Source organism: Carcharodon carcharias, chromosome 19 (genome assembly GCF_017639515.1).
Source record: "Carcharodon carcharias isolate sCarCar2 chromosome 19, sCarCar2.pri, whole genome shotgun sequence".
Taxonomy (NCBI): Eukaryota; Metazoa; Chordata; class Chondrichthyes; order Lamniformes; family Lamnidae; genus Carcharodon; species Carcharodon carcharias.
Window position 1 is genome coordinate 39,532,806 of NC_054485.1, and position 27,026 is coordinate 39,559,831.

At 40.6% G+C, this 27,026-nt stretch overlaps 1 protein-coding gene across 2 annotated transcripts; it reads right to left on the reverse strand.

Annotated features, from left to right (window-relative positions):
• Nucleotides 1-7,941: 7,941 nt before the first annotated feature.
• On the reverse strand, nucleotides 7,942-26,079 carry LOC121291047 (splicing factor, proline- and glutamine-rich-like). Of its 2 annotated transcripts, XR_005945949.1 has the most exons (11): nucleotides 25,351-26,079; nucleotides 23,813-24,114; nucleotides 23,306-23,401; nucleotides 22,856-23,052; nucleotides 22,308-22,392; nucleotides 21,995-22,109; nucleotides 20,273-20,309; nucleotides 18,854-18,999; nucleotides 9,459-9,512; nucleotides 8,672-8,811; nucleotides 7,942-8,031 (listed from the first exon to the last, which is right to left on the reverse strand). XR_005945949.1 is itself a non-coding variant. In XM_041212062.1 (9 exons), the coding sequence occupies exons 1-9, from the start codon at nucleotides 25,945-25,947 to the stop codon at nucleotides 16,210-16,212; spliced, it is 1,710 nt and encodes a 569-aa protein (XP_041067996.1). In that variant the 5' UTR covers nucleotides 25,948-26,078; the 3' UTR covers nucleotides 15,820-16,209. The 2 variants fall into 2 exon arrangements, 1 of the variants encoding a protein (XP_041067996.1); XM_041212062.1 differs by lacking the exons at nucleotides 7,942-8,031; nucleotides 8,672-8,811; nucleotides 9,459-9,512 and adding an exon at nucleotides 15,820-16,344 and having other exon boundaries at nucleotides 25,351-26,078.
• Between the last annotated feature and the right edge of the window lie 947 nt (nucleotides 26,080-27,026).

The window sequence follows — 27,026 nt, forward strand, 5'->3', positions numbered from 1 at the left end:
TTATGTTCTACATGGTATAACAGAAAAATCTTAAAGGGAATGCAAGCCACCACCAAAAAGGATAAGATTTTGTAATATATTTACCTGAAAGTGGCATCCACATTAAAATCGCACCAGCCATCACTCTTCTCAATCCTTTCTGCACCCCAGTAATCACAAATCCTTTTCCCTCCCCCAACCCCTTCATACTCCCAGCCATCAAAGCTCTCTCCTGATCCCCTTTAATGACTTGCTTAATGCCACTATTGGCATTGCAACAACTCGCAGTGAATTTCCAGGAGATGGCCATTACGCGTCCTCAGTCCGCTGGTTTGATGACAACAAGGCATTATGTTACCTCAGGCCTATCCATTTAGGCATGGGGAGTAATTCCTATGCCCAGTTTATGGGCACACTTACTTTTCTACACCTGGTACTCTGGTAGGTACTGCATTGTGGGAAATGACATGATATAGCTACAGTGTAAAATTTTGCACGGTCTATGCTTGAATTTCTGATATATGCTTACGGTAAGCCAGGCTCAATGCTGAAAGCATGAAGTTGCAAAATTACTCAAGACATGCAACTAAAAGTAAAAACAGGTTAATTTTCTTTCACCATACTCCCAAAGTACAGGTGCAATACAAAAGTAAAATGCGTACTATATCTTTACCACTTGCTGAACCTGAACAGCACTGCCCCAAAACTTCTTGCTGGTTTTTCCGTTTCAATGTTTGGAGAGCATAACAATTTAAATGACATGCAAATTGACATCACTTGTACTTGCTTCGCCTGGGCACAGGCTATTGCCTCGGAGACAAATTTGTAAATCACTAGAAAGAACTGCTCAGGAGCTAATCTATTATTGGAGACAAGTCTTACTGATAATCTTTCCCCAGGTGAAAAAAGATACCAGAGGGTACATATAAACATACATCTGGTAACTAAAGCATTATTTTCCACACTTGCAATCCTCTGTCTGAACACAGAAACAAGAACAAAAATATGATAATATGGCAGTTTAATGTACGGCTAGAGACATGGTCCAAGAGGAAAGACTTTGGAGTCCTGGAATATTGGGGCCAGTTTTGTGGTAGGAGGCAACTGTTCAAGATGAACAGGTTACATCTGAACAGAGCCAGGCCCAATAGCCTTGTGAGCAAGTTAACTAGTTCTGTGTGGTTTACCACCACTTTCTCAAGGGCAATTAAGGATGGGGAATAAATGCTAGCCTAGCCAGTTACATCCACATCCTATAAAAGAATAAAATTCTGTGAAGGAAAATTGAAATTTATTCTGAGGCGGGAGAGGGAAAGTGATTGGACACCAAGGTGCATTATCAAAAAGTAGAAAAAAAAGTGCCTAGAGGACTGGGAGACACAGAATATGATATAATACAGAATTAGACTGCAGGTGTGAGAATATGGCGTAATGGTAATCACTGAGATCTGCCTCAAAAAAAGTTGGGGTGGGAAGGGGGTGAAGGATTGGATGCATAATATTCCAGGTATAATGTACTCATGAAGGAAAAAAGAAGGAAGGGTTTTGACCAAGGAAATATTAGTGCCAGGGAGAGAACAGAATGCCCTTGATGAGTCAAAGACAGAACTTATTTGGTGGGAATTCAGAGATAATGGAGTTAATACTTTATGTAACACCAAACTGTAAGAAGACAGAGGAACAGGTTTGTAAGGAAATGACTGAGCTGTATGAAGAGTTGTGATTATGGGAGACTTTAACTACTCCAATATTAAATGGGGCAGTGTCTGTGTTGAGGGCAGAGGGGAAAGGAATTTCTAAAGTATTCAGCAGAACTTATTGCCCAACAAGGAGGCATTGCTAGATTGAGTACTGGGGAATTAAATGGATTAGATGGAGAATGTCACAGTAGCGGGGCGGGGGGGTATCTCAGGAGTGGTGATTAGTTTCATAACCTTTAAATTAATTATGGAGAAGAACAAGAAGCAATCAAGAGTAAAATCACTCAACTGGAGGATGACTAATTTCAGTAAACTGACAAGGATCTGGCTTGGTTAAATTGGTATCCAAGACAGGCAGGTTAAAAAAGTAATGGAGCAATGGGCAGCCTTTAAAGAGGACATGGTCTGCATACAGCCTGGATACATTGCCACAAGGGGGAAATGAGGAGCAAGAAAAACAATAGCAGCCTGGATGAAGTAAAACAGGGGTGTATGACATATCAGCTTGAAAGTACAAGCAATTTTTTTTATTCGTTCATGGGATGTGGGCATCTCTGGCTGGGCCAGCATTTATTGCCCTTCCCTAATTGCCCTTGAGAAGGTGGCAGTGAGGTCTTCTTGAAATGGTTCAGTCCATGTGGTGTAGGTACACACACACTGCTGTTCAGGAGGGAGTTCCAAGATTTTGACCCAGTGACAGTGAAGGAACAGCGATATATTTCCAAGTCAGGATAGTGAGTGACTTGGAGAGGAATTTCCAGGTGATGGTGTTCTCATGTGTCTGCTGCGCTTGTCCTTCTAGATGGTAGTGGTCATGGGTTTAGAGGATGCTGTCTAAGGTGACTTGGTGAGTTCCAGCAGTGCATCTTGTAGATGGTACACGCTGCTCCCACTGTGCATCAGTGTTGAAGGGAGTGAATGTTTGTGGATGGGTTGCCAATCAAGCTGCTTTGTCCTGGATGGTGTCAACATTTTCAAGTGTTGTTGGACCTGCACTCATCCAGGTAAATCAAGAGTATTCCCTCACACTTCTGACGTGTGCCTCGTACGTGGCGGATAGGCTTTAGGGAGTCAGGAGATGAGTTATTCATCACAGGATTCATAACCTCTGACCTGCTCTTGTAGCCACAGTATTTGTATGGCTAGTCCAGTTCAGTTTCTGGTCAACAGTAACCCCCCCAGGATGTTGATAGTGGGGGATTCAGCGATGGTAATGTCATTGAATGTCAAGGGGCGATAGATTCTCTCTTGTTGGAGATAATCATTGCCTGGCACTTGTGTGGTGCCTATATTACTTGCCACTTTTCAGCCCAAGCTTGGATATTGTCCAGATCTTGCTGCATTTGGACATGGACTGCTTCAGTATCTGAGGAGTCAGAAATGGTGCTGAACTTTGTGCAATCATCAGCAAACATCCTCACTTCTGATTTTATGATGGAAGGAAGGTCATCGATGAAGTAGCTGAAGATGGTTGGGCCTGAGGAACTCCTGCAGTGATGTCCTGGAACTGACATGATTGACCTCCAATATTCACAGCCATCTTCTTTTGAGCGAGGTATGACTCCAACCAACGGAGAGTTCCCCACCCCCACCCCCACCCCCCACCCCCCGATTCCCATCGAGTCCAGTTTTACTAGGGTGCCTTGGCACCATACTTGGTCAAATGATGCCTAGATGTCAAGGGCAGTCACTCTCACCTCACCTCTGGGATTCAGCTCTGTTGTCCATGTTTGGACTGTAATGAGGTCAGGAGCTGAGCAGCCCTGGCGAAACCCAAACTGAGCATCAGTAAGCAGGTTATTGCTAAACACGTGCTGCTTGATGGGCAGTAATTGACCAGATTAGATTTGTCCTACTTTTTATGTACAGGATATACCTGGGCAATTTTCCACATTGCTGGGTGCATGCTAGTGTTGTAGCTGTAGTGGAACAGTTTGACTAGGGGCATGGCGAATTCTGGAGAATAAGTCTTCAGTACATTTGGCGGAATGTTATCAGGGCTCATAGCTTTTGCACTATCTAGTCCCTTCATCCATTTCTTGATGTCACGTTGCGTGAATCGAATTGGCTAAAGATTGTCATCTGTAATGCTTGGGCCTCCGGAGGAGGCCGAGATGGATCATCCACTTGGCCCCTCTGGCTGAAGATTGTTGTAAATGCTTCTGCCTTATCTTTTGTACTGATGTGCAGGACTCCTCCATCGTTGAGGATGAGGATATTTGTGGAGCCTCCACCTCCAGGGAGTTGTTTAACTGCCCACCATTCACAACTGGCTGTAGCAGAACTATAGAGCTTCAATCTGACCCGTTATTTGTGGAATTGCTTAGCTCTATCACTTGCTGCTTATGCTTGGCACATTAGTCCTATTTCACCAGGTTGACACCTCATTTTTAGGTACTCCTAATGCTGTCCTAATACTCCGGTATGCCCTCCTGCACCACTCATTGAACTAGGGCTGATCCTCTGGCTTGGTGGTAATGATAGAATGGGGATCTGCTGGGCCATGAGATTACATGTTGTGGTCGAGTACAATTCTGCTGCCGCTGATGACCCATAGCACCTCATGGTTGCCAAATCTTGAGCTGCTAGATTTGTTCGAAATCTATTCCATTTAGCACAGTGATAGTGCCACACATGATGGAGGGTATCCTCAATGTGCAGATGGGACTTTGTCACAAGAACTGAGGTTTCACACCTACCGAAATAGTCATGGACAGACGCACCTGTGGTAGTCAGGTTGGTGAGGATTAGGTCAGGTATGTTTTGCATTGGTGCTTACTAAGGAAGGGACTTTGCCAAAACTATGGTAAACAAGCAAGTTGCCAGGCCACTGGATGAGATCAAGTGGTACTAGAAAAACTACCAGATAAGTCACTTAGTTTGGATGGATTGCATCCCTGGTTACCAAGGAAAATAATAGTAGAAATTGCAGAGATACTTGCCACACTATTCTATTCCTCTTCAGTAGGGGTGATGCCAAAGAACTGGAGGGTCACAAAAGTCAGCTTCTCCCATTTCACTTAATCACAATTAACCTTTTTCAGTCACCCACTCTTCTTCTAATCCTGCTGCATTTATGTCTCATCTTTCCATCTGGTCTTGGGCCTTCCTCTTCTTCCTGCCAGTTCCATCTCCAAGTCATCTTATCACACTTCCAGCCCCACCTCTTTCTGGGACAGATGATCAGTTTAGTTGAATGCTCCCTCATTCTTCACTGATCCCCTGATATACTGGTTTCTCATAATGCCCTTGTCACTCCACACATTCATCTCAGCATCTATGCATTAGAAATGATCATAAACATTTTATTCTTATTCACCTGGAAACTACAGGCCATGTCAGTTTAATGTTAGTGGCAGAGCATTTTAAGAAAGTCTAGAAGAAAATTCAGCCAGTTCAACAAGCAACAGCAGCCTGCACAGCAAGTTTGCAAACATCTGATTTAAGTTTGCCGATGAGGTATTTGAGTGAATGAGCGCAGTGCAGTGAAGGTTATATCCATGGGCATTCACGTTTAACATACCACCATATTAAACATGTTAACAAAACTGAAGCCCATAGGATTAAAAGGGACATGAGAATGATGTCAGGAAGGTGTAATTCTCATGTTATTAGAATTTATTGTAAAATAGCGGTGCCTGAGACTTAATTGGATTAAAGGTAACTGGTCTTAAGGCTTTGTTGTAAACATGCATGGGGGAAGTTTAGAGTGTAAGGTGTAAAAGGACATTTTTATTTTTAAAGGCTGTGTAAGAATGGACATAAGATCTAACAAGCGTGGACAGCCTTCAGCATCTATGATTCAAGCTGTTTTCAAAGGGCTGAAGTTAAGAAAACTCACTGACTTCTGAGTTATACGGACTTGAAGTTAACTGTTTCTCTCTACACAGATGCTGCTAGGCCTGCTGAGTTTTTCCCAGCATTTTCAATTTGTTTGATTTCCAGCATCCACAGTATTTTACTTTTACCCTGGTTCAGGGTATTGTGTGTCACCTTGTCTGGGTTTCTTAAAATCTACGTCTTACTGTTGCCTTAACGAAAGTGCAACTGGGAGCCAGATTAAGTATAGGGAATTTAAGATATCATAGCAGTAATTTTAGATTATACATTTAAAATCATTAATATTTAATCTATTTTGGAAAAACCTAGAAGACTTGGTGGTCTTATTACTACTGAATTCAAAGCACTCATCTTGAAATTTATACAAATCAAAAACAAGCTGTGGCAGTTGTTTTAAGTTTCCTTTTGGGATTTTAACAACTCGGTGCTTACCAGCAGCTGTGCCATAACAAGACGACAATACATACCAAATGGTATAATTTGGAAGGGGAAGGCACAGGAACAGATAGCTGGGGTGTACATGCACATGCCTTTAAAAGGCAGAATAAATTGAGAAAACTTTATAAAAAAGGCTTAAAAGAGGCGGAGAGAACAAAAAGATAGTTATGCCAAATTTTTAACATAATGGTTAGATCCCAGTTGAATTAGTGTCCAATTCTGGCCATCATACTTTAGGGAAGCTGTTTAGGCCTTTACTAAAATGATACCAGTTATGAAAATTCAATTAATCTGGACACCAGTGAAATTGGTGTTACTCTTCAGAAAGATCATGGGGAGATTGGATGGCAGTTCAAAACTTTTGAGTTTATAGTGGCAGAAGTTCATTGTTTAAGGAGAAAAGGATTTAAAAGGTAACAGACAAGGGACAATGAGGGAAAAATATACATCCACTCATGATCTGGAATGCCTGACTGAAAGGGTAGTGGAAGCAGATTCAATACTTTTAAAGGATACATTTGTAAGACAATGGGGAACAGAGAAGGGTGAGATGAATTAGATATCACTCGCAGAAGAGCCAACAATGCCAACAAAGTATTGCTATGCTCTAACTGGTTTCAGCACCCTCAACTAGGGGGTGAGGCAGCTAGGGGGAAAAAGTCAACCACTACATCATTACTACAAAGTGTAAGGACAAATGAGCTATAATCCTTTGTTTTTCGTCTCATTAAACAATTTACTTGCTAAGTGCTAGAAAAGCTCAGGTCTGGCAGCATTTGTGGAGGATAACATGACTCTTCAGAAGAGTCAGTCTGTACATGAAACATTAACTGTCTACTCTCAAACATGAAAAAGACATCGTCAGGCAAGGTACCAGAGAAAATAAACAGCCATTAGTTGAACTATTCATAGCTCAATAATTTCCAAGAGACAGCAAAAAATTGTCTAATTTTATGTATTATGAATTTTATATACCCTTGCAATTGTGCAGCTGTCACAACTTAGGCATCAAAAATCATTACCCATAGGCTCAGGAAAGTATACAGTCCTAGATCCAATCCTTTGATAATCTCATCTAGATACAGCACCATCAACTCCAGATTCATTAAAAGTTGACAATTCCCAATAGATAAGAGCTATAGGACTTCCAAGCAGCTGCTAGAGGAATTTTTAACCCTTTTCCTTTAGATGTTTGTTTTCCATTTTGATTAGATTTTTGTATTAAAGCTTCGTTAGACCATTAACATCTAGAACAAATGGCCCTTTTAGCCTCAGCACCATATGACTAGGAAAGCTAATCCAGCAAGCATGGATTATTGAATCAGCAATGATCTACCACTAGGTCCCCACAAGAATTGCTGTCCTTTATTTTAGCAATTGTTGAAGTCAACAGCAGTGCTCTAGTATTACCTTTTTAAAAAATTAAACCTAAAAATCATACTGGACATTTAGTGCACATCATACCCACTGGATAACCAAGAATCAGAATAGGTTTCTTCATCAAGCAGTAATTTTGCCTGAAGGAGGAACATGTAATTCAACCATGTATTTATAATGATGATTTATTAGACCGACCCTACAGAAGAAATTATAGTCCAATTTGAACAGCCCCCCGTCCCCATAGTGGGACACTTGCTCTAGGTTTAGAACTAAACACCTATTCGTTCATGAGAACCTTGATCAGTAGACCAAGGTATTAGGAGGCTTCTCAGCTTGATCTATCCAAGGTAACTAGCATATAGGTGTTTAGGCCCCAATATCCTTAGTAGATCAGTAGTTTTAAGGCCAGAGAGCAGTTATTTTTTGATCTTCACAGGTGCTAGCAACATATTCTGCTTTATATCAAAATTTCAACGTGTAGCTTCAGGCCTTGCTCCGTTTTTATAACTGGTATGAGATGGAACATTGGCCCTTAGAAGGCAAGGCGACCTGAAAAGCAATGAGGACATTTCTTGATTAATTTAAATGTAAAAAAAACAGCAAGTTGAGTCAAAATCAATTTTATTCAGTACAGAACAGTGAATTTGTATCAGTTCTCCAGGCATTGAACGTCCCAGGTTCTCCATCCATGACCCTAAGAAAAAAAAAAATCAAAAATCAAGTCTGCTATCAGGATTTGTTCATCTGTCCACCACCTTCATGCAGACATGATTTGCCTGCTATAGGTGAATCACCTAATATGTCTACATTGTAGGGTTATGGTATTTTTATTATACCTCTTGCTATAAAAGGTGAGTGGCCTGGCTATGTGTTCATTAATAAATCCACTTCAGCCAACTGCCTTGGTGTTTCTGACAGAGCAAATGAGCACTATATACATTTATTCTCAACTGGATGCTGTCAGTTTTCTACTTTGACCTGATATTTGCTAAGATTAACTAACATTAAAGCTAGTATCGCCAGGCTGTTTTAGAAACTCAATTATTGCTACAACAGAGATGGTAGCTAATATTCAGGGTACCTTAAAACGAGCAAGCATAACTCAAAAATAAAGACTTATAGTTTAAAATACTTACATTCATAATTTGTCAGATCAGCAGTTTACACAACTTTAGTGCCACATGATTCCACTCAAGATAACCCAATTTAAAATCCACCCAGCTACTCTAAATGTTGGTACTTTCAAATCTGCAATTTGGTAGTATGAATTGTGAATGCAAAGATGAGAGTAAAACTCAAGATTAAACTGTATAACACAGAACTAGAAGACCTACATGTTCAGAAATATCCTTGAAGACATCCATTCATGTCCTTCAACCTTGGCACAATTCTTTATGTGCACCCATCATCCCATTTTGAGACTTCTGGTGACTGACCAGATGTGAAACATTCTGGTTGTCACATTTCACAGGAGCTGCAAATGAAACCAAAAATCAATTTAGGAAACATTACCCTTAGTTGAACCACCTAACTCATGTTTCCCAGCTGAATAGTCAACTTAGCTGAAAATATTTCAGGCATATTCAGATGGTAAATTTGTGTATTGTTTATTTGTACATCTGAGAAAGCAGTTACAGTTCAACGTAGAGGTCGACTATCTATTCAATGGCTTCAGCCAACATTCTGAATGGTTGTACCACCACCAGGAACAGGGCAGTTCAGTATATGGGCAATGATCTGACTTGGATGGCTAGAGTCCCAATTTGAGGATGGGCCAGGGTTGCTCCAGTGGGACATGAACAGCTCAAATTGTTCTGATCTAAACTAAATCACACCAAGTAAATCTTGCTTTGAAATGGAAGACTAATGTCTGTCTGGAGATCTAACTAGATACCACTTTTTGGGGTGGGGTGGAGGGTCACTTGATTAAGGACCATGAAAAATTTGTAGCTCAAATATTATCTTAATGAGGTCAAGTGGGTAACAGCAAGTAACATGGAAACGGCATGATAAAATGTTAATTACTCAAAAGCCAATTTTTACTTTATCTTCCAGGAAAATGATTCATTCTAAATGCTTCAGGTGTACACTGTGTAAAACTGGTAATAAATAGCCACTTACTTGTATCTTTAATGCATCGACAGTTTTTCAACATGCATCAAGCTCTTTCCATGCCTAAAGAAAATACATCAAGTTAGTAAGTACTCATAGCTTCTATATACAGCAATTATGAACTGCTTTACAACATCCCAATCAGGTTACATCACAAAATCTTGCCATGCAAATCTATCCCAGATGTAGATCTGGAATAGAAAGGCTGACTGAACCCCCAACAGCCTCAGTGTGCTCTAACTTTTAACATTTTAATGGGGACAGAATGGAGAAGTTGAAGGCAAGAGCTAAGGGCATGTAAGATCCATCCAAACTGAAATGTTTGTGGTTAAGCCAGAAAAATACAGTATACTTTTACTGACTAGTCTGGCAGTCCTACAGAAAAAAAAATGCAAAACAAGCATTTGTGCTTTAAGCCAAGCTTTGCCTAGGCTAGTACAGCATTCTGCAAAATAGTCTTAGCATAGAGAAGGTTAAACAAATTTACGATTAATAATTCTAAAGCTTTGGACAGGCCAATTAAAGTTGACCAAGCTGGCACAAAAATGCCTAATCAGGCATGTGTGCACATAAGGGAATTTATGCCCACATCTTAGAACACATGATTCTAACCTGTTTTGCAAAACTGAAAGAACATACACCACATATCCCTATTATGTTCTGGCATCACTCTTCTGAACAGGGACTTCCTAGTCAAAAATTGGAGCCAAATTGCACTGGAAAAGCAGTCATGTAAAAGAGAATTTAGATGGAATACAGTGCAGACACTTTGCTACCAAGTTCAGATCCCACTTGCAAGTTCAGTGTAACAAGATGAAATAGATCACCATTTCAGCTCCAGGGACAAGCCACTGATGGCATTTACACAAGAAAAAGCATTTAATTGCTCACTCTATAGATTACTAAAACTTGACATAATAGGCTGGTATACTCCCCAGAAATGGAATATGAAAGTAAGCATTACAGGTTCAAGACCTGCAGCAAGAGCTCATCTTGCAGTCAGACCTGTGGAACAAGCTGCAGTTTACACAGATTTAAAAAGGAATTGTCAAAATCCCAGCATTGCAGCAGGGCAAAGAACCTTAAAATGGTTGAGGACCTGAACAAAGTCAGGTCCTGCACCATGATTTTCACATCTCTTCCACCCCAGGTCTAAACAAAATTTACAGCTTATTTCATCCAAAGCAGTCAAACAACTAAGCACTCGCCAGCAAGACCAATGTTCTCCTCCCTAGGCAATTTTGAGTGTATGGAGATTTCACCACTGTCATATCCAATACTGATGGCGAATCATTTGTCTTGATAAGAAAACACGTCATCTTATTTTTCTCAACTGATTACCAAGTTTCATTTGCTGATGAATTAATAAAGATCAATTTAGCTGAAGGAAGCCCAAAGCAACATGATTCTGCTATGGCCCATTTCTATGATATTTATGCAAAGCGAACTTTTACTGCTGCCAGTCAGAAGCCTGACTAGGCAAACAAATGGGCATCAAGACAAAGCCTGGTGTAAGGATTTAGTTTCTATCAAAATACCGAAGGATTTCATTGCACTTCATTTTTCATCCGATTGCCAGATACACTTGAAATAGGTATCCAGTTGGAAGTGTATCACATTTGCACTATTAATCTTCACATGTAAAAGTCAGATTCTTACGTCTGCTGTATCGATCTCCGATAATTATATCTTCCTACACTTAAGCAGGTGCACAAAGTCTGGTCTTAGGGATATCAGGTCAAGTAACTCAATGGCCAAGGTTAAATGGTAGTTACAGTCATTACAAAGCTGGTTTAGTAAAAGTAAAATCTAAGTAATTCCTCTATACTCCAGACAGTACCAAAATTACAATAGACAAACCAAATTACAATAAATCGCCGTGCAACAGTTATATGCATTCGAGGGGGTAGGGAGTCTGATAAAGGTCCATCAAGAGCAAGCAGGATTAAGTGAAAGCATTTCTAATCCCCACCACAATCCCCAAAATCCAAGTAGGCATACCAAGTTACCGTTTCATTTTATACAATGCAGACAATTGTCCCAACATTGAATGCCACTTAGTTTGGCAAATATAACCTATGGTGCTAAATGGCCTATAGTACATTTATTCTCTATATATAGATATATAGATAGATTGTGCTGCTTTATAGGTGTTCTTGGCAAAGCTTGAAAATGCAGTGTATATAAAGACAAGTTAAAAAAACTAAACTACAACCTTCCTATTCACAGTCTAAGTCGCATAACAGCTTTTTTTGAACAAAAAAGGTACAAGACAGAAGGCGCATCTACCCATTGTTGACAATTCACAGGTGCCACAGAAGTCTTAATGTTGTGATGCAGCAGTATTCAAAAACTGCACATACTAGCTGTACATTATTTGGGCCATTATACACCACTGATACCAACATCCACCAGTAACAGCCCAACCATATAAAGTGCTGCACTGTAATTCCACTGTCAGAAAGGTGATGCCTGAACCATTTTACTCATCTTTAAGAAATTCTGAAAGACATTTTTGTTAACAAGTTATTGTACATACCTGTATGCAGTCTTTATTGCGTACCGCAGAACAAGCAGGAATACTATTCTCCAGGTCTTACTGCCCAATCCCATTTGCAGTACTACAGATCCTCAATGCAATGTATTGCAGACAAGCTGACTGTATTTATTCACTGTAGAGCGGCATTACTTGCAAGGGTGCAGCACAATTGGCTGCCAGCCGCCGCTTGCTGGCTTGTAACTCAGATGCGTTGCCATGTAACCTGAGAATCTGAAACTGTTATAACTGCCACTGAAGAATACTGGGGAAGACAAGTTATTTCAATTTGTGCCCAGGTTTAGTGGGCATTGCAAAATCAGCACCTACATGCTTAAACGGCAACATCTAAACCTTTTATATGCGTTCAGATTAGCCAATACCATAAACCAAATTCATAGTTATGTAAAAAATGTTTAAATAAAGGAGCCTTTCACTTAAGTCAAGAGATGGTGGGCTGACTAATTAGCTTCAAAACGGAAGTATTTTAAAAAATGTAAGGATTCTGTGAAGTAATAATACTGTGGGCAGCTCACAGTATTTTAATGATATTTAAAAAGATCTATAATGGGCATTTCAAAAATAGTTCAAGCACTGCTTGCGCAGCCTAAAGTACTGTAAGATCCCCAAACTGGTGCACCAATTTAAAAAAGTTCACAAAAGCCTCTAGCTACAAATACCACCACAAAACTGAAGTCTACCAAGCTCGCTTTCAGATTTTGAAAAGGTGAAACCTTGGTTATCACCTCCAGCTGAATATGCCAAAGCTACTTGAATTATTATGGAACCCATGTTCAAATGCAGCAATTCTGCCAAGGGAATGGCAATAAAATTATTGCAAGCTTGCAAAGAATACCAAACAGCAAACCAGAGCAGTTGCTTATTCAAACCCCCACAAGCTCACCTCAAATAATTTAAGTTGCACACTTATTTTGCCAGAAAGCAAATTTTTCTACATTTGCAAATTCAATGGACAAATACTAGATTCCATATAGCAAAGTAGTGTTTGAACAAAAATTATATTGAATGTCAGGTGAAAATTAAGCCTAGCTCAAATCATTAAGGCAATCAGCACTTAACCAGGTTTTAAAACCCACCATCCCAGAATTTAGAACATCTGATCTTGGATTGCAATACTTACTCTGATTTTAAACTTTAATTTAAGAATGATTGTGAATTGCCCTCATTGGAAAACAGCATCTATGGGCACACAGACCATGTAAAAAAAAAAAAGGGGGATTTGCTACCTTCAAACACCCAACCCTCCCCGTAGCCCCCACACAAATAAGTTATAACACTTACCATTATCACAATGCTAATTCAGCAATTAATTGTTGGCACTGCATGCTACTGCTTGGTTTCCAGTTACCCATTGAAGCTGTTCAGCTTCTCTAGGCAGAAGATACAGAAGTCATGTTCTGGTAGTCCAGGTATGCTGATGCAAATTCATTCCTACTGGGCACATCTGCATCTCCCATATCTTGCTACTGGTTTCCAATTAGATTTTCCAATCAGCCAGTCCCATTCAGGAATGCAAATTAGGACCAAAACTCAATTCAAAAACTCTAGGTGAAACCATCACAAGTTATTGGTTGGGGCCCCAAGCTGGATCAGGTTTAGAGAGCTTTGTGGATCATTAACTGTAGATCTTTCAAGGATTATCTTTCAAATATGAAGTTCATTTAGAACTTTAAAAAACAGGCAACTGTTCTGGAGTTGTGTCACCTTTTACAGTCCCAGTTTTACATCAAACCAGCCTGGTAAAACTTGAAAGACCCTATACAGAGAAGTTACTTAAAAAGAATTTCTGATTCCCAAGTCCAGATAAGACTCCGTGAATATTGCTTTAGTGTTGACGTCGATGCAATAAACCAAGCACTAAATACTGTGATTCTACACAAGTAGATAGTACTCCTTGGTATGTTAACTACATGCTGGGTACAATTTTTTTGCATGCTTTGTTGCATTGACTACGCCCCTTCAAAACACCATTTCCATTACCATTGCTCAATTTGCAGAATATTGCAATTTAGAACTGGGATACTGCCACCCCAGGTTTTTTGCTGTGAATCTGACAAGACTCAATGCGTTGGTTTACAGGCCTACCACTTGAAAGTTCATATATCTGGGATGAGGAGGAATCTGTTTTTACTACAGCTAACGGTTGCCACACAACATCAGTGGTACTTCAAGGCAGACGACTAATGCCATTTTGTAGCAAGCAACATAGGAACTTCAATCGTCACTGAACAGTGTTGCGTAGATTTGTTGTATTGCAAAACAAAGTTTTAATAGACTTGAACTTACAGCAACAGGTGGAATAGTTTTACACTGCCACTTTGCCCACCAAGACTGAAATTCAGTAGTTTGAAAATAGATCACTTAAATCAAGTGGGACATATTTTGGTATTGCATGCATTCTGGAAAAATACTGCAATTTGAATTGAAGGTGAACATTTTAAATATATAGAAGTCTCTAAATTGATGTTCAGAAGTGCATACATCACCAGTGAGGCCCAACAGTTCAGCTCTAACCAGATGTGGCACTCTAGTACCGATACACAAATCAAAGAGATAAAGCACAGAATATAGCTGTTAAACTGACTACATTCACAAAGCTTTAGTCTCCTTCCAAATCCAAGGGAAGTGGTAACAAAAATATTGTCCATTGCAAATCTAAAGGCAAAAAAATGCAGTACATCCCTGCACTATGGACCAAGTCCAGCAGCAAATGGCTCAATGTTTAAATGCACCAAGTACTGAGCCAGGGATCATGAATCTCAAATCCAATGCCTAGGCTGTGCCAACCGTCAACAACAGGGCATTGTAAAGGGGTTCAGCATCCATGGGCTGGCAAAGGAAAGTTGTCAGCCAGGGCTCCTGACTATCTAATAACTCTTAATTGTGCAGATGAAACCAGGCTTGACTCCAAGATTAAACAACTTCACCACAATCTAGGTTCACATGCAAGTCACTTGGAATGATGCACAGGGCACTGCTGGTAACCATAGATCCTCAGCACGAGTCATCTTCAGACGAGAAAGTTGCAATAAGTTGAGAAGAGAGCAAGGAGAAGGAAGAAACAAATTTGAAATAAAAGTGCGCTTTGCATTAATCAGTCAAAACACATTTAACATCTTTTGAAGTACTAGCTAAATAACCTTCCCTCTCTTCCCAATACCTATTTTGGAACGTGCTCCAAGTTAATTGGAATCTCCGAAAGTCAGTAACATTGTCAGTGAACTTCATTCCCACCCCAGCATAGACTGGATTTGTCTGCAGACTCAGACTGCCACAAAGACTTCTGGGAAGAAAAGAAAACTTACAAAATACAATGTTAAAACAGTCCAGCCTGTATCCAAAACTCAACCCACAAAAACGAGAATCATTTTGAAAGCAAAATAAAGCTTCCATTTAACAAAATCCAATTAGGTGGCAATTCAGATATAAATGAGACCAGACTTTTCAAAGTTTTAAAGAAAAAAAAGCAGGAAGTCTTTTTACAAGACCTAGTTTCCCATTGTGTACAGAATTGAGACACTAGTTGTGTATTTTGGCCAACTTCAATTTAAATCAGAATAAGTGCCAAATCTCAGGCCAAAAAATTGATACAACTTGATATACACAAGCATGACGACTGCCAGTTTTGTGTTCAGTGCACTCCATTTCCATTGAATTCTTACCTTATTGCAATCAACAACTCTGATAAGTGATACACAAGAGTTTGCAGAAGTTAGTAAATGCAACACTTGGTCTCACTTAAGGAAGCAGACAAGTTGCCACAACTATGCTGCGACTTTGCTTGTGGTTAAAAACAAATCATTTCAAATCATGAACACTATGAATGGGTTTTAATTTAAAAAGACGCACCAAAATACAGAATGCCACCATTTCAAAACAGGCATTTAGCCTACACAATTTAACATGCTTCTAGAACAATTCAGAACAAAAAATACATGGAGCATACTTTCTAAAGATTTAATGGCACTTCAGCGTACAGTCGAAGTACTGGGAAAAGATGCCTATTTGCACTATCACTGTTGTTTGACATAATTCAACATTCACAATGTGCCAGCGTGACTTGTTACAGTTTACAAAGTTTTGTCAATACACAAATCTAAATAGGCATAAAATGCAACTTTGCCACCAACTAAAAACGCAAGAATGAAGAGTTCGTGTCTAAATGAAAGACTATATCTGGAATGCACTAAAGGACTATGAATTCTAAAATCTAGGCTTCTTGCCGCCTGCTTCATATTCTTCTCTCCCTCTACTAAAACTAGGCCCAGTAGGCCCCATAGGACGGGGGGGTTGAGCATTCATTGGACCTGGGGCTCCCTGTCCAAAGCGGTCATTACGCTATTGGAAGAGATTTTAAAGTTCATCATACATGGTAGCATTCAATGTCCATATAAGTTGCACGTGACAAATTGAGTAAAATGTGTAACATTTAGGTCAGGGAAGACATCCGCAGTCAATGTTCGTCGATTACAACCAGGAATGGGGCGATCCACAGGTACCAGGCACATAAAAAGAAAAAAAGAGGGCAAGTTGTTCATTAGTTTACTGACCGGTACATGGAGGAATCCAAGGTGGGTATAATCCTCCCATGACTTGTGATAACTTAAGAACAGTGGCTATTCTGCTTGTAGTGCAAGCAAACCACCATTACCAACACAGGAATGCATTCAAATGTCTGATATGGATCTATAGATACCTTTATGTTACAATTACCATCTCCACATCATGTAGTTTGTCAGAGATGCAGAGCTTTAACACTTCAAGTTAAATAGCCTCTGCCCTTAATGGAAGTCACAAGTAACTGACTTATTCCCACCCACCATTTCCCCATTTAATGCAATCTGACTAATGAGCCAGTATTGTAGTACATGTTCTGTGGAGTTCAAAGAAATAATCATCAGCCACTGGATACAATAGTTTTGTCAGAACAAAACTTTAAGCAACTTCCACCACTAAAGCATGGTGGCCTAAGTTTTCCACCTCTTATTGGAAAGTCAATCTTTGAAAGTGGTTTACTTTTAGAGTATGTTAGTTTAAAATAATTAGTAGAAACTTGACTACACTGAAATATCCTATTCTAGTAGGCAAACTAAAATTTACAATTACAGTACAGCACAAGTACTACAACACTGGATCAGCATTACCATTCAAGTTTAACTGGGTAAAATGTATACTTCTGCAAAACATTACACCCATTAAGTGCATGAAAATTAACAGGACATTTTCCTCAATTTTCAGTTTAAAATGCCTAACTCATTACCACTTGCGCAATACACCTCAAAGTTGAGGGTGGGCAAGTGGGTTTGCCATGACCAATGGCACACTGCTGTGCTAAGGGAGGGCACTCAATCCCTCCCTCACTTCACTCCAAGGAGCAACTTTCATTGTGGCTCATTTGTCAGCCCAAATAAGGCTCACAAATACTGTCACAAGAGGATTTTAAAGCAAGTCTCAAAAGTATTAACATGGTAGCACTGGTTAGCTAGTCAAATTCTGATTATCCCATTCAGAATCTCAAGAACACTTCAGGATCTGCGTTTTTTTTTTAAATAAAACTTTAATCTAGCAATTGTTAAGGATAACAAAGCAACTTGTTTTCACCTCCCTCCCCTTTTGCCACCTAATAGGTTTTCCAAACAGTAAACAGAATTTCAAATTAACCACATCTTTGCACTGTACTGGACCCAACAGAAGGTTGTAGAGAAAGATTAGATAGCTAGTTGAACAGCTCGACTAGCACAGGTGCAATGGGACAACCAGCTCTCGTGCTGTAATATGCAAGACTATGCAGCTGCCCATCTCAATTGGAAGGATATCTGCAATTTAGAATAGAGTTACTGTAATTACAATACTACCTCACTTATTTTGATGAAAACACTGCTTATTGTAAATATATGAACACTGTTCCAGGTTTAGTTTATACTAGCAGCTACAAATACCAGCCTTGGGTAAGGAAACTGGAATTTTACTTCAATTTCCTGTAGAACAGAAACCTAACTTGTGAATGGGTTTGACTAGCATCAAACAATCAAACCTATCTGTATCATTGCAAACATTTTTAGTACTTTCAATCTCTGAAGTACCTATTGACTATGATCAGAAGTGATTCTAGAGTTTCAATCTTGATATAGATGCAAGTAGTTCAGTTGTTGCCAACCCCATTGTTTGGGGAAGTTAAGATTAACCCATCAATTTTTTCCTATAAATCCAACCTGCCTCTCAGCATGCCTGTCCAAGCACAAACTGTCACCTGCACTGAGATGGCAAATAAAACATGTCATTTTGGCTGGCAAACCAGGTTAGATAAGCAAGTAGTTATTACAACAGTTTGACAACATGCAATTTTGCAAATTGTTGCAGTATATGCACGTTCTTTATCATTTCACTGGAGCACTTATAAACTTGTGATGACTACATTGTAACAAGTGTTGACACAACTAGACTTCAGGAGTGATATGACAGACCGACCACAAGTGATCAGATGGAAAGACGTAAAACGTCTGATTAGTCTCAGTATCTGCAATGACTATCAGATTGACATGTCACAACGAACTGCTTAAACTGAATCCTGCTATACAGTCCAGACTGAAATGCTTTTGCTTCCTATGGCAGCCTTTATCAAGCTGCCTCTGCAGTTTGCCATTTTGTACTTGTTCCAATAACGACAATTCTGCTGAAAATTTCCCCACCCAATGGTCCTTTAGCTCAAGCTTTTACAAATTACTGTACACTATTGTTACAGTTCTCGCCTCCAGCCCCCCTCCTTCATACCAGTCAACCACATTCATTTCACTTTACAACCAAACCACACATCCAAGCATTCACTCCTAACCACAGTACACTTTACCCCTGCTATGTCGGTGGTGTTTCCACTGCTGCCCATCATCTGTCCAGTCATTGCACTTGGTCCTCCAGGGCTGTTCATTGCACTGTGACCTTCATAACCCATCGCTGCCATTGGTGGGAAGCTTTGGTTTGTAGCAGCATACTGTTCTGAAATTTAAAAGCATGTATTAAAGCTTGTAAGGCAGTGAAGGCAATGATGGAACAGGCATGTGATTTGCTTGAACTTCCTGGTCTGCATCAAAACAAGCACTGGAATAGATAACCATGTCTGCAATAAGAAAGCTGCTCAGCAATAGATATGCCCTTGTGTTTATATACATTTAGCTAATCAAAGCATTTTACACACATCACCTCACTTAGCTGGAAAATCTGCTGAATGGCAGACATCAGGTTAACAGGCCCTCGTGATCATCAAGTCAATCAAAATTATGTAACAAGTTGCAGTGTGAAGAAATGCATGACGTAACCTCATATCGGACAGATATGGAAGTTACCAACAAACTCCAAATGCTTCCCCTATAAACCTCTAAAGCAGTATTTAAGAGACAGGTGCATTGAAGCTTTTAATGTATATAACATTTTGGAAAATATTTTTCTTTCAAAATAGAGGCTTAGTCTGTGGGTGTGTCTTAATTGGATTAAAGTCAACTAGTCTGGGTGCTTTGATATGTACTAGTTTTGAGATGTAAACAGGAGGTAGAGTGCATTTGCATTTTTTGAAGAGTATTCAAGGAGTGGGCTGAAAACTGACACCTCTCTAGCAGCTACATTTATACTGCTAATAAAATTACTACGAAAAGGGTTTTATTGTTAGAGAGGTCTAATTCAGAGGTTGTTGATACAATGAGAATTAACATTCAAATCAGTGGTGGTAAGTACAACTTCAGCAGTTTTCAGGTGTGCAGAGCAGAGGCAATGTAAGATCGTGATGAAAAGAACCTCATTTTGAAATCATACAGTGAAAATGCTTTGCCTGGTGTCTGGTTAGGTCTATGGGTTGCTGTTGCCTTAATGGAGATTAATTTGGGAAAAGTTATGATAGTAATTTGTAGCCATGTGTATATGCATGTTTCATTTAGTTTAATGTAAAACCTTGAGAATTAGTGGCCTGATTCCTGAATTTAGAGTCGCATCTCAAACATAACACAAAAATTATAGGTTGTGATAGTTATTTTAAGTTTCCCTCTGGGATTTTTAAATAACTCTGCTTTACCAACTGTATCAGTCATAACCACAGGTCAAACCAGTGAACGTATCTGCTTAGAGTAAAAATGTCCAATCATTTAAATTACAGCTACTAGGTGCTCAGTCTGGCTATTTAAGTGTAAAATTAATTATATTTACATTGCTACAAGTTCAAATTAAGAATTCATGGTTTAAGATATTAATAAACCCAAGAGCAAAATTATTTGCCTCTTACCTGCCATTCCTCCAGCCATGCGCATTTCACGCTCTCTCTGAAGAGAAATAAAATTCAACAATGAATAGCAGTGCAAACATTCAACATGTCAGTTTGAATTAATAGTTCAACATGAGCAGCTGACAAAATCAAGTTCAATCCTTAACATCAGGACTTTTGAGGGCTGTCCCAAGAGTTGATGCCAACTACTGCAGAAAAGAGAATTAAAAAAACAATGGTTAGGTAATATAAGCAACTGTAAATCTTTCTCCGAACACCATGAAACTAGTTTCAGATGACTATTCATAATAAACACCCATAAAATTGTACCGAATTAAAAAAATGAAAGCCATCCAGAACATCTGTCCAAAACTATCAATTGAGAGATATGTCTCATTTTAGCTATTTTGTGAATGGACACACATTAGGCATGGAAACAGTTCTTGAAAATTGAGTGGACTGCAAAAGGGCTCACCTTGTGAAATTAGGCACTGTCAACAGTATGCAGTGACCAATTAAGCTAACCAATAGATTATCAAAAAATGCAGCATGCAATTGAGTGGAGGATAATTAAATATTTAATATAAAAATATATAAATATCAGATGGTACTAGAGGAAGGGGAAAATGGATTAATGCATTCCTTAGTAGCAGCCCACAGGATATTAAACAGCAAAATCTGCAAAGTTAGCACCCGCATGAAAACTCACCATCACTTTGGTGTTCAGACATGACCAGTTACTGAATCACTAAACACCTGAAAACTAATTTCTTCTTCTAATCAGCTCCCATAATGAAAAACCCCCTCCACCCCCATCAATTTAAGATCAACAATAAGATCCTGGAAAACATTAACCATTTTTCATATCTTCGGAGCCTCCTCACAAAGGCAGATAAATGACAAATATCAGCATCACTTCTAATGAGCCAGCTCAGTCTTTGGTTGACCTAAGTGTACTTGGGGACCACGATCTCAAACCAGAAACCAAGATCACAGTTTACTGTACAGTAGTGTCTCCCCCCCCCCACTTCATTTCCCTTTGCTCCAGAAGTTTGGACGACCTGCAGCAGGCTACTGACTTACTGGAAAAGTACACCTACTGCGCCTTCACAATATCCTCCAGATCCAGTGGCAGAAAAAGCAGTTCCACAGCAGCATTCTCTCCCAAGTCAACTTGCCCAGCTAATCACTCAAAATCAGCTTTGCCAAATAGGACATGTCGTTCCAGATTCTACAAGTGGAAATTGCAGAACTCAAATACCAAACACTAAATAACTACTGTTGGGTTCTACCAGAACTTGGGAACGGTAGTGGACTCCCAGGAGGACAGCAACAACACTGGGGATCTCCCCAAAGCATCAAAGAAGTCATACATACCCAAGTCCCTGGCTTATAAATGACCAAAATGGAGAAGCTTCAGTTGGGAAGGAATTGAACCCAGAGGCACTTCACTGGGAATGTGCAGAGGTGTCAAAGGGAGTGCACAAACCTCCAAGCAACCCATCTATCCAATGCCTCAAGTATCACCTGCCATGAATATGGCAGAGTCTGTACATTAGACTACCAGACATTTCAGGACCCATCGAACTGGAGTGGAAGCAAGTCATCCTCAATTCCAGGGACTGCCAAAGAGGATTCTACAAGTGGAGATTGCAGAACTCTACTGCCCATCACTTCAAGGGCCTGAGCACACAGACTGGATAAGCACAAATAACTGTATTGTGTCATTTAATAAAAACTCACTGGATCCATGTATCCCATTCGGAAGTTCTCCTCCCTCTGGCGCCTCATCATTTCCTCCTTTTCCCGCTGCCGCATCAGCATTTCCTCCTCCCTTCTACGGCGCTCTTCTTCTTGCCTAGTATATTTAGTTGAAGCGAGTTAATTTGACAGTTATAAACTTGGAAAATTTCAATGACAGGACAGTAATCCAAGCTAAACAGCAGCTGGCAGCAAGATATCAATGACTTCAGAAGTAGATCTTTCAAATTTCAAAATTAACTAAGCAGTATCACAATTCCACATGAAACCACAGGCATTCAAATAGAACTCTTACCTTAACTCTAATTGCTTACGCTTCTGAACCTCTTGGCTGTGAAGCTCCTCCATGCGACGAAGCTCTTCTTGGCGTCGCATAAGATCTGCATAAAAGTTTACAAGTTTCTTGAAACCTTAAACTAAAAATCCATTAACCTGTATTGATGAAGCCCTGAGCAGCAAATTATATTGTACATGCACATCACAATACAATGCGTTCAGCACACTTGTGCTGCTCACCAACTGTTTTCCCCGCCACACCAGATTTCCCCACCCTTGGCCAACAGTGGGAAATGTAGGATCAGCAAGTCAAGAACTCAGGATCGCTTCCTAACAGTAAGATAGGACTTCTAACAGGAAATTCTTATAAAGTCTGTCTAATTGCAAGCTAATAACCTGCTATATTTCCAACAGGGTGTCAATCTGCTCAATTAATATGAATCAATGTTTAATTTACCTCACTTATGCATGGTTAGCTTGTGGTATCAGAAATATCAGGTTTCATTTTAATACCATGATTAAACTCAGGTTGTAGCATTATTCAATGATTTCCTCCTACCAACTTACCCTGCCTCAGCAGCATTGCTTGGTGCTCATGATATGCATCTTCCATTTCATTTTCCAGCTTATCTCTGGCCTCTCTCATGTTCTTTTCCACTTGATCCCTTTGTTGTTTTTCCATTTCATCAAGAGACTTCCATCGTTGGGAATACTCAAACTCAAATGTTCCATGCTGGGCAAAACGAGGAGGATGTTCCCTTTCCCTACAGAATAAATACATGGTTCATTAACATACAATTATCAATATTCAATTGAATCATAATTCATTCTATTTGCCATAGATTCTGAAGTCTCAATTCACAGTAAATTATTCATGCATATCTGCAAACTGGGGAATTATGATCAATTTCCAATACAAATCAGCTTTACACTTGAATACCAGTTCTAAGCCAATTACAAAGATCAATCGCTTATAAATTGCCCCACACTGAAAAGCAAAATAATAATAAAACTCACTTTTGATACATTGGATTCCTCTGAGCAAGCTTCTCTGGAAGGCCGTCCTCATCATCATATTGTTCCATTGGCTCCACAATTACAGGCCGTGGAGACCTACAAGACAAATCAGCTTTTAATGAGAAAAATGAACAACCCAACTTGCCACCTCTTGCAGTATGTTCCTACAGGAGACTCAGCTACCAACTAATACAAAACACAGTCAAACCATTCCTGTGTAATAAAATCCAAAGCTTTCCAACAAAAATAAAAATATTTAAATACAACTACAATGCATATTAAATATCACAAATTAATATTTGTTGCACATGTTTCCATACTACATGTATTTTTCTTTAAAAAGTTGTGGCTGTCAATGGTACAACAATTCTACCTAATTTGGGGAAGAATTCGATACGATCACACTTAATTTGAGACAAGACAACGAATTTTACTTTAGGCTGAGTTACATTTTAGCTGCATAACAAATCACTGAGATAAGACAATAAAAAAGAGACTATTGCTTACGCAGTTAAAAGGAATACTCCGTCGTTGCATCGCTCAAGAGCCTTTCTTGCAGCTGGCTTTGTTGCAAATTCAACTATGCCTTTGCCTGTTGATCTGCCACGATCATCTACTATCACAATGGCCCTCTCCACCTGACCAAACTGAGAAAAGGCTTCCTCAAGCAGTTCATTTGAGACATAGGGAGAGAGATTGCGGACAGTCAGAGCTGCGGAGTGTGTGGCAAAACGGATGCGAAGAGGCCGACCCCTCATGGGTGTATCGTCAAGTTCAGCTTTGGCTATTTCAGCCAAAGTTCTGCTTTCCTTTGAGAGAAAAGAAAAAGCATATGAAAACAGCTCATTCCACCCACTTGTTTTTGACAAGCAAATCTGTTTTTGTTCAACCAAAGGAAAGCCAATTCAACCTATCATCCAGCATTAAATTTAAACAGGAAAGTAGCTTTGGTAGACTTAACAGGTTTATTTTAAATTAAAACGTTCTATTCTCTGAATAGAGAATTACTGAAAAGCATACAGAACCATAGGGTAACAGTAGGAAATCAATTAAGCTTAAAATAAAGGCAACTCACAGCCTGAATGGAGTGTAGCGACAGAAACCCTCAACTTATTTTAAAGGTGTCTAGATATGCAGCTGATGTCAGACCAAGTGCTGGAAAATGGAGTGGCCTGCTTTTCAGCCAGCGCAGGCATGAGGGGCAGAGTGGCCTCCTCTGTGCCTTAATTTTTTTCTACATTTTCTAAATATCTGAAAAGAAGGAATGTGTAAGGACATGAGAGGGCAGGGGAGTGACAAAGATACCATAGGCTGAATGGCCTCCTGCGCCATCACAATTCTAAAGACACTGATATTTGCATATTTTTCCCTTCCCACTCAAATTCCTGTCAAAGACAACTGCGGCAGGGGCACTGCCAGCTCCATGATGGGCAACAAGTAAATCTTCTGCCTTGAAAACTCCAAAAAGTCAAATTGGACTCAGCAGGTCTGACAGCATCCGTGGAGAGAGAAAAACAAAGTTAACGTTTTGAGTCTGGACGGCTCTGAAGAAGGGCCATAAGGGCTCGAAACGTTAACTTCGTTTTTTTCTCTCCATAGACGCGGTCAGACCTGCAGAGTTCCTCCAGCATTTTCCGTTTCAGATTTCCAACATCCGGTGTTTTGCTCTAATCGACATATTAACTATTGCCCTCTCCACAGGCGCTGCCCGACCTGCTGAGTTTTCCAAGCGCTTTCTGCTTTCGTTTCAGATCCCAGGCATATGGTGCGGCAGGTTAGGAGGATGTGGGGCATTGGCTGCAGGTAATTGGGGGGGGGGGGGGGGGGGGGGGGGGGGAGAAGAAGAGAGAGAATGGCTCCGCTGAGTCCGATGTTAAGACAATGCTTGACAGGGCGGAGCGCGCTCATGTTGCGTGCACGCGGGGGAAGGAAGAGGAGGAGGGAAGAGAGAGAGTGGCCGAGGCGCGCACATGCGCTCCGAGGTCGGGGTCCCGCCGCGGCGGTTCCAGCCCCGGCCGCTAGGGGAAGCCGCTCGCTCAACTCACCAGGCGGATGAAGCCGAATCCTTTGCCTTTGTTGATGAAAACCTCGCCGGGATCGCCATATTTCTCGAAGAGGCGCTTGAAGTCGTCCTCGGTGATGTCGGCCGGCAGGTTGCCGACGAAGAGGCGGCAGCGCTGCGTGTAGGTCTTCTCGCCCGGCTTCCGGAGCAACGAGAGCTGGGCCCGCAGCACCGCCTGCTCGCTCTCCAGCTCCTTGGCGTCGCGCTGCTGCCCCCGGCCGCCCGAGCCCTCCGAGGCCCCGGCCGCACCCCCTTGCGGCTGTGGCTGCTTGCCCTCGCCGCCGCCGCCGCTGCCGCCCCGGCCCGCCTGAGAGGCCGCCGCCTCGCCGTTCTTCTTGTCCGGCTCCCCCGATTTCTGCGAGGCCTGCGATTTCTGAGGCGGGGTCTGCTGCGTTGCGGGCACCTGGTTGGCGGCCGAGGCCGCCGGCTGCTGTTTGAGGGCGTCGGTCGGGTTTCCCGCTCCGTTAGGACGGTTAGGAGCGTTATTGCGGTTGCCGCCACTGCCGCCTCCCCGGAACGGAGGGCTCATGCCGCCCCTCCTCTGAAATCCGGTACGGTTCCTGAAGCGATCCCGAGACATCTTATTCCTGGGGATTTGTTTTTGGTTTTTTTTTTCCCCCCACTGTTGGGTTTTTTCTTTTGTCCCGGTTAAACCGACTGCAAAGGTCAACGTGGAGAAGTGCACAAAATGGCGCCGGGTGGGAGCTGGGGCGGGCGCTGTCTCTTTATATACCGCTCCGGCGTCCCGCCTCTGCGTCCAGCGGACTGGCTGGCTGTAGGAATCACATGATAAACTCTGGCAACCGATTGGGCGTCATCAATGTCAATCAGCTAGACCGAACCGATAGTGGACAGGAAATGGCCAATCAGGTTCAACCAGTTTCCAGACAAAGGGATTGCTTCTTCTGGAGGAGGGGGAGGGTTGAAGCTCTGACAAGTGGCTCTGGTCTCTGAGAAATGGAGGTTCCTGCTTCTTTCTGGTTAAAATATAATACCATTTGATCCTCTATCTATTTCCCCAATTCTCCAATTATAGCGTCGATTTTGGTTTTAGAGGCACTTTTTTGTCCCTACTGTCCTGTCTGGCAAATTATTCATCATTTTATTGTTTAAATAAATCCATACCAATTTAGTTCTAACATTTATGTAAAAATAAATTAATTTTTAACATATATTCTCGTATGTATTGCATCAAACAGAATAAAGGGAAATTTATGGCAACCCAGAATCTTGCACGAGTGGTAAGCATCCCTTGACTCAACTTATAAAATGTTTCATATGTTAAATGGCCTTTTATTGCATTCATGTTATGTGTACTTTCAACCTATTTAAATTTATATTCTCCGGCCCTACTTTCTGATTTCCATTATAAGATATTCAAGAGTTACTGATAATCATTTAAAAATATTTTCTATACTTCATTAACTTTTCCCTTAATGACCTTTTGAGTCAGAACAACTTAAGTTTATCTAAGTTATCTAATTTTTCCTCATAGTTGATCTCCTTTATACTTGGGACTGATCTTGTGGATCTTATGTCACCTCAATAATGCATTTTTTATGTTGCAGATACAAAAACTGAATAATTATTTTAAGTGCAATCTCACAAACATTATGAGTTCTGGAGAATACCCTTCCTAACAACACTGTGGGTGGATCC